The sequence below is a fragment of the Myotis lucifugus genome, unplaced genomic scaffold, assembly GCF_000147115.1.
Source record: "Myotis lucifugus unplaced genomic scaffold, Myoluc2.0 scaffold_10, whole genome shotgun sequence".
Classification (NCBI taxonomy): domain Eukaryota; kingdom Metazoa; phylum Chordata; class Mammalia; order Chiroptera; family Vespertilionidae; genus Myotis; species Myotis lucifugus.
In genome coordinates this window covers 3,612,581-3,625,808 of record NW_005871058.1, presented here as the reverse complement: position 1 = coordinate 3,625,808, position 13,228 = coordinate 3,612,581, and the positions used below count along the sequence as shown (strand labels likewise).

At 40.1% G+C, this 13,228-nt stretch overlaps 1 protein-coding gene across 22 annotated transcripts in view; it reads right to left on the bottom strand.

The window, feature by feature from the left end:
- ANKS1B (ankyrin repeat and sterile alpha motif domain containing 1B) overlaps nt 1-13,228 on the bottom strand; it is a 787,939-nt gene that overhangs the window by 341,476 nt on the left and 433,235 nt on the right. For 9 of the 22 annotated variants that reach the window (XM_023749891.1, XM_023749890.1, XM_023749889.1 and 6 more), the window contains exon 1: nt 9,042-9,555. In XM_023749891.1, coding sequence (XP_023605659.1) covers nt 9,042-9,245 — 204 coding nt within the window. In that variant the 5' untranslated portion in view covers nt 9,246-9,555. The other 13 variants (XM_014451548.2, XM_006084103.3, XM_023749887.1 and 10 more) reach the window with 4 other exon arrangements.

The window sequence follows — 13,228 nt, the reverse complement described above, 5'->3', positions numbered from 1 at the left end:
AGAGAAAGGCTCCACAGAGCAGGAGGAGGGACCAAGGCCTTAAGGAATGGGTCTTTCTTGAATAGGCAAATTGGAGAATATAGGCTATGTTAGGTAGGAGGGAAACCATGGACAAAAGTGAAGGTTTATATTTGTTTGGCAGTGAGGGTTCTGATCTGGTTAAAGTAGAGGCTCTCTCGAGAAGCAGTGGGGATGAGGTGAAAAGGTAAGGAGATGTGAGATAAATAAATCGCTTAAAGGACAGGAAGTATGACAAACCGGGAGTGCTTCAAGGGCAGGACCAGTGTCCTGTTCAGTGTCTGCAATCTAGCAGGTGCTCTACAAACATTTGCTGAATGAATGAAGGGGTGGAAGGATGACACAATGTGGTCTTAGTGAATTGAGCAGGGACTTTTAGGTCCTTTTTTGGTTTGGTTTCAAAATTTAGGTGGCGCAGGGTTTTTCTAACCTTTTTGTGTCTCCTTTTCTTCATTTATAAATATGAGGATAGCAATACTCAGTGACAGGGATATGATAAGAATTTCAGGGGATAAATTAAATGGAACTGAATGGAACTTAAGAATTCCATCCAATCAATATTTATTGAGATGCTACTATATGCCAGGCACCATGCTAGGCTTTAGAAATACAAAGATAAACAAGACTCCCACCTCTTCTGCCTCTAAGGATACTTTATAGGGCGGGAGGCAGACATCTGAACAGATAATGAAATTGCAAGGCAGTATAATAAGGACCAGCATAGGGCCAGGAGTGCACAGGAATGGGTCAGTTTTGCCAGCCAGATAACAGGATGGTATTAGGAAATACTTCCTAGAGGAAGTGATGTTTAAGCTGAATCCTGAACAATACTGCACAATTAGGTGAAGAGGAAGAGAAAGGAATTCCAACCAGAGGGACCAGCGGGCTTCCTCTGCAGCTGTGTTTTCCTAGTTCCTATGCCCGTGCAGTTCCCTTGCTGAAAATATACTCCAGGCAGATTGGTTAGAACAAAAACACTCTCTTTCTTACTCTTGTCAGACTCCTGAAAACTGGACTTAAAGTCTAAATATCCCTATTATCTGCATTGTCCTTAAACTAACAGGTCTTCAGGAACCTTGCTGTGGCCACCTGCCTGATTCCCTCACTCCCTTTCTCCTTCTCCTTTCTTTCCTTCCTTCCCCCCATCCTTATTTGTTCTTCCTTCCTCCTTTCATCAAATGGTTACCGTGTCTACATATGTAAACCATGGGGATATAGAGGATCAAAGCATCATTTCTAATTCTCAAGGAGTTAAACATCGGTGGAGGGGGGGGCAGCGAACTATGACCCATTGACCAAATCTGCCTGTTTTTGTAAATAGAGTGTTGGAACACAGCCATGTCCATCACTATGGATTATCTACGGCAGCTTTCATGCTACAAGAGCAGAGTTGAACAGTTGCAACAGGGACCACGTGGCTTTGAAAGCCTAAAATGTTTACTACCTGGCTTTTTACTGAACAAGTCTGCCAACCCCTGTTCCAGTGTTTGTGTGTGGCAGACGTGGTGGACAAGGAAATAGGCAATACAGTGAGGTAAGTGGTAAGACAGCAAACTACAGAAGGAGGGTTGGGGAGAAGTGACAGCTAGAAGAAGGGACAACTAGGCTAAGAACTAAAAGATAAAAAGGAGTGAAGAGGGGAAGGAAGGTCATTCCCGGCAGAGAGAGCAGCACATGCAAAGGCCAAGCAAGAAAAATGTGCCATTTGGAGAGGAAATGGTAACAGATGAGGCTGGAAAATGCATTGGGCTCAGGCAGGTCATGAGGTATCCTGCATGTGAAAGTCATCTGAAGGATTTGGGAAATATAATGTCTCATACGGAGTCGAGAATCAATGAATTACTGTAAACAGGGTAGTGCTAAAGCAAACGTGTGCTTCAGAAAGATCACTCTGGCTGTGTAATACTTAACATTTGTTGGGAATTTATTCTATGACAGCTCTGTGCTAAATGCACACATGTATATGGAAATGCTTATTAGGTAGCTTGGACAGCAACTGGAAGCCAGGTAGAAAGAGGTGAAGAGTAGGGACAGCTCTGGATCTATGAGAACCAATTATCTCCCTACCGGATGGACAGGCAGAGCATCACACACATGCAGAGGCAGGAGGAGGAGGAGGAGAATAGAAATGATTGGGAAAGGCAGTAAAATGTCACAGAACCCCAATAAAAATGAATAAGGGAGTGCATGTTAATAAGAAGTAGATAGTAAAAACCAGACATTGTAAAGAAGGCAAAGAGAAATGAAGTGAGGGGGGGAAAGGGGTTGGGGTTTGACAAAAAGCAGGTCACAGCTGACTTAAAGGGGGGCAATTTCAGCAGAAGAATTGGGAAGCAGGCAGGATTATAAGGGTTTCGGAGCTGACCAGAAGTGAGACAGTGAAGATCGCTGCCACTGAACGCTTGTTTGAGAGACTGTCTTTTTAAAGAAGCAAAGAAATATGACGGTGGCTGGATTTCTTAACGAGGCTGTAATTCAGCAGTTTTAATACATTTTCTGATTCATCAAGTAAATTACTCATCCCAAATACCTGGTCATTGGAAGCAACAGTGAAGATCAAATTATACAGCCATGCCGGATGACTAAATTAAAAGACAATGCATGTCAGCCTTAGTTAGTCATGGGAGTTGTAGTACTGCATTATCAGAAAATGGGGCAGCACATTGTAGTGCTTAAACATGTAATCGGAGGAACTTCCAGGTGGACGAAAAGGCTCTCCTTGGTATCACCAGAGATGATTGTGGCTAATGTCATTTCCGAAAGCCTCTCTCCGAAGGTGGTCATCCCTGAACATGCCCTCCTGTCTGACTTTCCACTGCACAAGCAATCAGCGTCTTTCTCGGGCTAATGAGATCTACACGAAGAATTAATTGCTCTGCCAGCACCAGAGTTGTACCCTGCATCTTTAAAGAGCTCAAAATATTAAATAACAAGCCCAAAGAACCTTGCTCCCAGATCCTCATTAGATTGATTTTACAGATGAGTAAACCGAATCATAGAGAAGCAAGACAGTGGAAATGAGAAGTCTTTAGTTCTCTCTCACACCGCAATGAGGCTGTTGCCTATCAGATTTGTGATTATGCTGTTGTTCAGAAAAGAATAACTCCCTCCTTGCTTTGACTCTTGGATACCAACAGATTTTTAAAAAACTGTTACTGGGGTGACACTGGTTAATAAAATTAGATAGGTATTAGGTGTACAATTCTATAATATGTCATCTGTATATTGTATTGTGTGTTCAACACTCAAAGTCAAGTCTCCTTCCATCACCATTTATGCTCCCCTTTGGATACCAAGAGACATTAAATGCCTGCAGCTGAAAAACACAATGTCTTTTATGTTTTGTAAAAGTGGGTGTGTAACTACTGGCCTAAATGAGTTTGAAGAATTATAGCTGAACTTTCAATATAAAGCAACCCACTCAACCCAGAGCCTCGCCTTTGTCAGAAAGAGGAAGGTGTGGAGAGTGTGGAAGGTATTTTTTCCTCTTGTGCCTTTAAAACTCAGTAACTTTATAACATTTTCTTAAACAATATTTGAAACAAGAAATCATCATGGGGACTATTAGTCTTACCCTGTAGGGATAATTTATTTTTCTGCTTCACAAGTTTAACTTCTTCCTTGGATCATGATTTGATGCTAAGATACTTAAAAGGTCATTTTATCGGGTCAACCACAAATGGTGCTCTTATTACAGAAAAGTTATGTAAAAGATGAAAAGAGAAGCAAGTCCATTAGCATGTAAAATGCACATAAAAATGGTGAAATTTTTCAGTTACATACTGGTCAGATGAATCTTGCTCAAATCTTTTGTTCAAGTGGATGACTTTTCTAAGAGCTCTGTGGCACCACTTCAGAGGCTAATAGGCAGCATTCTCTCTGACCTTCAGCACTTTTTCTTTATGAACGCTACCCACCAAGTGTACAACAATGCCAGTTCACATAAGGCTCCTGTGTTACTTTTATTTCTTGCTCTGTAAAGGCTGCATTTTGAAGATTTTAATTATGGTCAAAGCATTCCTAGTCAACCTAGAGGGCAATTAGTAGGAACACAGTAGATGCTAAAAAAAGATAATTTGGAATAATTTCACCCCCCTCCCCTTTTATCCTCACCCAAGGATATGTTTACTGATTTTAAGGAGATAGAGAGATAGAGGGAGAGGGAGAGGGAGAGGGAGAGGGAGAGGGAGGGAGGGAGAGAGAGGGAGGGGGGGAGAGAGAGAGAGAGAGAGAGAGAGAGAGAGAGAGAGAGAGAGAGAGAAGAGAAACATCCACACATGCCCCAACTGGGGATCAAACCCACAACCTAGGTAAGTACCCTGACAGGGAATTGAACCCGCAGACTTTTGATGTACAGGGTGGCGCTCCAACCAACTGAGCCACCTGACCAAGGCTTTTTCCTTTTTGATTAGAGTTTGCAAATATAACTGTCAGCTAGTTACTCTGGTGAGGCTATGAGTCAGTCCTCCTCCAAGTAATATAAACTTCCTAATTTAGTCTTTGGTCTATAAATCTACAGTAACACTGCCAGTGTTTTGATGTTATCAGTATCTTTATCTTCCTTTGCTCCACACTATCATAGATTTTATCTTCTCATTGCCTACTGTAATTTGTTGCTGGAAAAACAGTTGCTAGTAAGTAATATGCTGAAAGATGGTGATTATCTGAAAGGATGGGGGTAAGATCCCCATGATGTAGTGTGTGTATGAGCAAATAAAGGAATATGTGTGCCATGTTCATGCAAATAATATGACAGGTCTGAGGGCAATCCTGTAACCTGCTGGAGGTCAAGGATCGTGTATGTTCATTGTTACATCACTAGTATTTAACACTGTCCCTAGAACATAGAATATATTTAAGCAGCATTTGCTGCATTAATAAATGAAGAATTCTAGTGCTCCATGTTCCCACTGGCAAAACAAGGCTTCTAGGTTAAAAATGAGGTTGGAAGGTCCATCTCCAACAATCTGCTACGCATTTAGTGGTTATGGGAGATTTCTATGTATACAGCATCATGCTAGGAGTTGTGAGAAAGGCAAGGAAATTGAATACAGGGAGGGGGGCTGGAGGCCTGGGTAAAAGAGGTGAAGGGATTAAGAAGTAGAAATTGGTAGCTACAAAACAGTCCTGAGGATGTACTAGTAAAGTAAAGAATAGGGAATATAGTTCATAAAATTGCAATAACTCTGTATGGTGCCAGTTGGGGTACTGGAAATATCGAGGGAACACTATGTGAAGTATATGATTGTCTAACCACTAAGCTGTACACCTGAAACCAAGACAAAATAAAATTAAAAGGAAAAAAATAAGACTGACAAATCTTTCAGAAAAAAAAATAATAAAGAAAATTGAATACACAGAACTTGGACTCGAAGTGTCCAGTCTAGTGGAGGAGACAAGATATATACAAGTGAAAAGTTAACTCCTAATTCTAGAGTGAATAATGGCATGCCAAAGGTAATTTTTCATACCAAATACAACCACTACATGATTTCAGAGAAGAGAGAGGCTGCTGAGGACTGGAGTCATTAAGGAAAGCTACATAAACAAGGCAGGGATTGAGTTAGACCTTTGAGAATAAAAGAGGGGAAGGGAAGGAAATCGCAGTCTGGAGCAGGGAGGCTGGAGAGTACAAATGAACAGTCATCAAGATAAGAATAGATAGTTTGAGACTTAAAATGAAGGAAGCAGTCATCAGACTTGGAAAAATAGAGATGATGACAGAAAGATATAGAATAAGGAAGTAGCTAAGTATGTGCATTTTGTATGATAATAATTTCATACCTAAACTCCTTGGTGAAAAAAAAAAGTAACTTTGAAACTTATATACATTCTATATGTTGCAAACTTGGGCAAAATAGGTGGGATGTCAGAGGACCAGGAGGCTGCATTCCCAGAGGCTAGCGAGTAGCAGGCACACATGCCTAACTGGGAGGGAGCTGATGTACCACTCGAAGGGGCTGCACAGGTAGAGTGAGGGCCTGCATAAGTCTTTTGACAAAGGATGCTGTGTGGAAAGGGTTTATGATTGCAACATAGATTTGACTTTCCCCAAATCTTACGTGACCTGATGCACTTTTGTAGCTATTCATTGATTATATCAATTTTCATTTATCTTATATATTTAAGGATACAGAAGGGTCAAGGCTGTGTGTACACCTGTTCTGCAAACCAGAACCAGATACTTCAAGACAAAGTTTGAAATTTTGCCTTTCAGATTCGCACATCAATAAAATCAAGGATAAGGATAAGAGACCAAAAGAGAAGCCATAATTGACAGATATGTAAAAATAAATGGGGATCCTTCTTTTCTAACCATGCCTAGAAATGGATGTAAGAAATCTTTATTAATGTTAATTATAGCAATGTAGATAAACCACCTGTATATTGTGTTTGTGTGTGAGAGTATGTAGAACAGAATGAGCAAAAAATTTTGTTAAAGCTTTTAAGAAATACTTTGAAAGTTACTTACATGGACCCTCTAAAACTCCCATTCATTAATGGAATACTGATTAAATAAAAAATTAACTCTTGAGAATGCCTCCTAGGTAAAGTATATCTATGCATGGATCTACTACTATGATGCTTTAATGAATGTTAATTATAGCCTTTTGATGTCTGTACTGCGTGGCTCTAAAAAGCTAATAAGACCTGCACTACATCATAGTTAATAGAAGTGTGGTGCTTGTTGCTTAGGCAACAGGATGAATAAATGCAGGTCAGAATGTGCTTCAAGAAAAACAAAAGCTAGACTATGATACTGAGTAGAGACTGAGCTGATCTAACGGATTTTTCCCTACATTAATGAAATCTGTTTCTTAAAATGGCCTGAGCATATCAGTGTACTTTAACTAAGTTCATAATGAAATAAATTAGATTATGGAGATCAAGAAATAATTTTTATAAAGGCAGAAATTGATTTTTTATGATAGTAGTAGCAAATAAATGATTGATAGCAGCATTTAAAGCAATAATTGATGACAACCATTTTATGATTTGCTTCCTTTACATAATTAACTAATTCCTCTAAATGATAATTCAAAGCTTTTAAAATTGATTCTGTCCCATGAAGAAAGTATTTGACTGACTTTTCTGAATTAACCATGTTTTCTTAATTTCTGGAAAATTTTACACAGTCCTGGGAATACTTAGAATTGAAAAAAATAAAGACAATAATCTATGGAGGAGATCAGACCTTGGTTTTGTTATGTAGGTACAGAGTTTTTGGCTTCCAGATGCATTTTGGAGTGCTCATACATATTTCATTCATGAATGTTTTTACGATCTCCAAATGCTTATTTGAAACCTGTTTGATTAACCTTTCAGTTCCAGGCTTTCAAAGGGGGATTATATTTGCTGAAAAGTGTTTAAAATTCAGGGGAAAATTATGCTGAATTAAAATCTTTCAAAGCAGCCAAATATTCCAGAGAACCCAAAAACCTACCTCACTTCTCATGGGACCAGAATAAATTTGGACGAGAGTTTGAGGAGTAGGAATGAGAGTCTTATCTCAAGTAGAGAGAGGGAGAAAGCATACTTGTCAAAATGTGCCGTAAATGTAAGTAACAATGCAAAGATTTTCATTCTGTTTGATAGTCCCTCTAGTTCTTGGTGTCATCTGTGTAGTGTCCTAAATCTAAAAATTTCACTTTTTCCCCCTATTTTAATACCCACAATATCGTTCCTGTCTAATTAGTGATGGTATTCTTAAACATGAGAAAAATGCAGTAGCTACACATCTCATTGCAAAAAAAAAAAATAGGTTCATAAAGAGTTCATTGTATACAATTACCTAGAGCTCATATGTTTTGATGCATTTAGTAGCTTTGTATAAAAAGCTCATGGGGCATACACCTTTTTTTGGAGAAGAGGCAGAAGTTGAACAATTTGAATGATTTTCAAATCTGTAATAATCGTCAAGTCAGGCTTGGAGAAAAAGAATCTCCAATGGAGATAAAAAGACATAACTAGCTCTCTGTATTTTGTTATCAGTTCTGGTGTTAATAAGCCTCAGGTGTCGGCTCCAGCAATTTATTTAGAAATAGCTATTCATTAGTTCTACATTTGTGTGCTACATGCCTATGTTATGAAGCTCTCTCTCTCTGAATTTAGGGATAGGCAATATGTGTGATGGGACCTTAAAAGCAAGGTAAGGTAATAAGGACGGTGACGTAGCTTAACAAGGGAAAGTGATGAGCACTGAGGGAGGCGTGTGAATGATTAGAAAGCTGGATCGCCCGTCTGCACCTCTCCCTCTCCTCCTTCCTCACCTATATTCACCACCGTGAGAAGTTCGCACACACCGCACCGGGTTTAGACTGCATGCAGACCAGTATTCAGAAGTACATGCATGTGCTCAGCCCATTAGCCTCTCCTTCTGAATATTGACAGCTAACTGATGCAAGTGTTTGTTTTTCCCTAAAGTAACAAACAATCACTTCCATGCTCCTCAGTCAGCACGTGTAAGTAAGTGAATGCTCTCCAGAATGGACCGTCTGAAACAGTTTGCTAAGGAACTAAAGGTCGTTCGATAACACAACTTAAACTGCCTATCGAACAATGATCAGGAAACAAATGATCTTCACACTGTAAACATAACACGTTGTCCACTGAATCCCTAACTGCTGATGCTCACACGAAATCCTATGTCTTTAGGCACCCAGAATCCACTGAAGAGGGGCTGATCGACCCCGGGGAATTCAGAAACTACAAATTTATAAAAATCACACAAAGAATGGAAGGGAGGACACAAATGTTCATCTCCTCTCGCTGCCTATAAATAGTCCTCTCACCGGTTCATTCATATCAGACACACGCACATGGACGCCTCTCGATCTCATTTCTCAGCAAGTGTCTCTATGTACACAGTAAGTTCAGCCCTGAGGGCATCCCCTTTCCCGATGCCGCTACAGATATAAAACTGACCGGTTTTGGTGCAAATCGGGCTGCTTCTGAGCCATGTCAGACACATGAGAAGCAAAGACAGACAAAAGGCAGCTCTGTGGGCACAGAGAGCGTCTTACCATAAACTGCACATTGTCAAATCCATTAGCCATCAGGTGGTTCTCGTACTGAGGTAGCCCAATGCTTTCCAACCATTGTCCCACTGTTTGGACGGGGCATCTGGGTCCTGTAAGAGGATGAAGAGGGAAGCGTTTAAGCAGGGAGTAGCCGTCCACGGGGTAATAGCGGTAGTCCTGGGCTGAGAGGTGGCATTGCCACATCATGCTCCTGGGAAAGTTGCTATCAAAGGAGCCCGCCAGCTTGACAGATTAGCGTTCCCGGCGCGCGAGAGAGCAAAGTCAGAAGTAACACATAGTTTGCCAGGCAGGCTGTGGAGTCTGACTTGATCCTAGCTCCACATTTCTCACATATTAATCTTTACTACCGACCAGGACGTCATACAGCCCCCAGAACCAGGCAGCGGTAGAAGGCATAGCAAGCTGTCGGCCGAGGCTGGTCTGCGTGCTATGTGATTGTTGGAGTACTCCACAATGAGCAGTGCACGGCCAGCAGCCAGAATTCTCTTTATCAAGTACTCCTACACTCATCAGTATGCAGCTCCATGCTCCCTGCTCCCCCTCGCTCGCTCCCCTTCATTACCCAGCCCAGGCTACACCTCGCATTTTCAATAATAGCCATCAGATAAGGCAGATTTTTTTTTTGTCTGCAAGCTGTAAGCTGCTTCCTCCTACACACCCATCCAAGCGTCAATCTTGAATGATGAGAGCAGTCAAAACAAATGCAGAAAATAGCAAGATTCAAAAGCAAACCAAAGCGCTTAAATCTGAATTGCATCTTCATACCGGTTATACATTACAGAGCTATTTGTTGTGGAATTTTACGTTTCAAAAGACACCAGGAAATGCAAAGCTTTAACCATAGCTGTGAGCAGAGCTCACGACAGGTTCCCTTTCTCCTTTTCTTCCCTTCCCTTTCTTCTTCTTAAAATGCAGCAGAGATAAATGTTTCTGATCTAAAGCTTTACAATGTGTGGAGAATCATTATTCTCTTTCTTTCACAGGCTATATATATAAAGGAACATCTCTGAGATTCCTTTTTCATTTTGAATTACTGTAACATACAGAAACTGCATCGCAATCTTGAAGTCAAGATAATTCGTTTCTTGTTTGCATGGCTCCTTCTAAACAAAAATATTATTAGGCATAAGAAATCCTTTTCCCCTCTGATATTTATAACCCGGTCTACCAGGGTTATCATCCTAAATGTGCTGTAAAGGTAACATTACTGGGTAGAATTGTTTACTAAAGAAGAGGAGCCCTCACCAAAAATAATTCAAGAATAACAGATGTAAATGTGTGAGTTTTACTGAATGGCAGACAGATTGAGTAATTTATTTAATAATTGAGAGAAACGAGAGATTAATAATAGAACCCAGAGGACTAGATCATCAGAAAGAACAGACTCTTACTGAAGACTGGGAAAGAACTCGCAGAAAGGCTAGTCTCACCTCCCCCTTACCACAAGAACCCCTTGTCACAGTGTTCCTGGGAGACCATCATCTAATTTATGCTTGAATACTGCCTGTAACGGAGCCCTCACTACTTATCAAGAGGACTCCATTTATTAGAAAGCTATTTTACTTCCTACCTGACTCTACCCACTGGCTCCAGCTCTGCCTTTGGAGTCCCCACAGATTGGGAACAGTGTGTCTTAAAAATTAAAGATAACTCTCCCCTCCCCTTCCCCCACCCAGAACAGTGCTCGGCACATAGTAGGTGCTCAATAAATACTTACTGAATAAATGAAATATCATTTTCCTTCTTTCCCAAACTTTATCTTTCTCTGTTTCCTTTCTCTTTTTAAGAACATTGTCAACCTCCCTGACACACAGACATTAAACCTCAAAGCACCTAGCACACTTTCTCTTTCGCTGCGGACACCAGTCCCCAAGTTCCCACCATCCCTCACCACAGTGTCTCTGGCCTCTGCTCCCTTGATTCTTTTTCCTGTCTCACGTGTATGGAACTTTGATTGACTTTCATTCTGTGATCTTAGTTCAGGCCACCTGGCCCATGCAACAGTGGCTTCTACACGGGTCTTTCTACCTCTAATATTTTAAAAATCTATTTTATGTGTGAGTGTCAGAATAAGTTCTCTAAGATACTGTTTTGATAATTACTTCCTTTCCCAAAACTCTTCCCAGGTTTTCAGTTGGCTTCAAAATAAACTCTCAACTTCTTTGATAATATTTTGGGGCATCTTTATGATCGATGACAAATAAACCACCTTGATTTCCCTTTTCCTGGGGTTCCAGTCAGGTGGGATTACTGGCTGGTCTCTGAAGGCAGCCTATAACAGACTTCAGTTGGTTTTATTCTGTTCCCACATTTCTGTCCCTTCATTGGTTTTGAATCAGATGGCACTTCCCTTGTGAAATCTTTTCTAATCCCCTAACAGGAATGAATCTCTTCCTTATCTGTCTTAAGTGGCATTTTTAGGCTCTTTATTAGAGTAACTATTTTCTGTCTAACACTATAGCTATTAGCATACAAGACTTATTTCTTGAATGTAGGAATGTTCTTCCTAATATTGCACGTGGTAAGGAAGCAGTATGCATCTGCTAAACCAAATAATGTAACTCTCATTTCACATAAAATCCTCCTAGTTTTGATTTAAAATTGTATTTTCATTTTGAAATCTTTTCCAAGTATCTGAATTCTTTATAAAAGAAGATAGTTGGGTATCTAAATAGAATTTTCAGGTGAATTTTTATCATCCTCATCCTCTCTTTTACTCTATTAGAATTTATCCCTGATTGGTTCTAGACCTTTCAAGAAAGTCAAAAAGTTTGTAGCATTCTAGAAATAAATTTTAAGAGATTCTGGTTGCTTAACATTAATTGTATGAGAACTTAAAAACAAAACACTCTTTGTCCTTGGACAGCTCTAAAGCTGGTATGAGGTGGAGTAAAATTGAGTATTAATTGCCATCTTTCCTAGGGTCACATCCATATTGTTCCTCCTGATTATTTAAACCTAGTAGGTCAATAAGCTACACAAAAAGTGAGAAAACACTGCAATATTGTTTTGGCTTGGTAAGACATATGCTGACTGACCAGGTTCTCAAATCCTATCTCATCTCTCTTTTTTAAAAAGTATTTTTATTGATTTCAGAGAGGAAGGAAAAGGAGGAGAGAGGCAGAAACATCAATGATGAGAGAGAATCATTGATCGGCTGCCTCTGATCTGCTGCCTACTGGGGATTGAGCCCTCAACCCAGGCATGTGCCCTTGACTGGAATTGAACCCGGGACCCTTCAGTCTGCAGACCAACACTCTATCCACTGAACCAAACCAGCTAGGGCTCTCATCTCTTAAGATGTGTGCCAGGGCTAAAATACAGGGAAGAATGCCACATACATTACAGGCATTAAATCATCTTTGTTAAAGGAATGAGTGACAGTAGAAATGATTTTCATGGTATTTTCATGAAAAGAAAATAGAAAGAAAGTCTATCTATCTATCTATCTATCTATCTATCTATCTATCTATCGAGGTGGGTTTTTTCCACGGGCCAGACTGTTATATAAACACATAGCTCAGAGAGAATACTGCCCAGTCTTCGAAAATTATTATACAGACCGATTGAATTTTATTCTTTTAACTGTTCAATCATTCAATTTCTACTCAGTGATTCTCATATGTTGGTGAAAGATTATAATGCAGGAGGGAAGTGAGTTAGGAGAGAATAAAGGAGGGAGGGAAGGAGGGAGGGAAGGAGGGAGGGAGAGAAGGCAAACCTCTAAAAGAACCCTGGTCTGGGTCTGAAGATCATTTTTTAAATAGTGTCTAAGTATCTAAGTATTTTTCTCACTTTACTTGAAACACTTTCTTGGAGTCTTAAAATTCTTAAAGCCTATCAAGGCAGATTCCTTTATTCAACTAGAACTTCTCCAAGTCCCAAAAGTGAGATAAGAGGAGGGAAAGGAGAAAAACTAACAGTTATTCTGTGCTACTCTGACCTGAGCAGCGTGGCGTGGATTACGATCCCCATTTATAGATAAGGGAATTGAAGCTCAGGGTGTGTGATGAAGCCAGTCTTTCTTTGACACAGTCTTTTAAAACATAATCCTGGGGGTTCCACTTCCAGAATGGCAATGTAAAGACACTTCATGGACCCTATCCCAAGCCAAACAAACACAACCATATATATACTAGTATGTGTGTGTGTGTGTGTGTGTGTGTGTG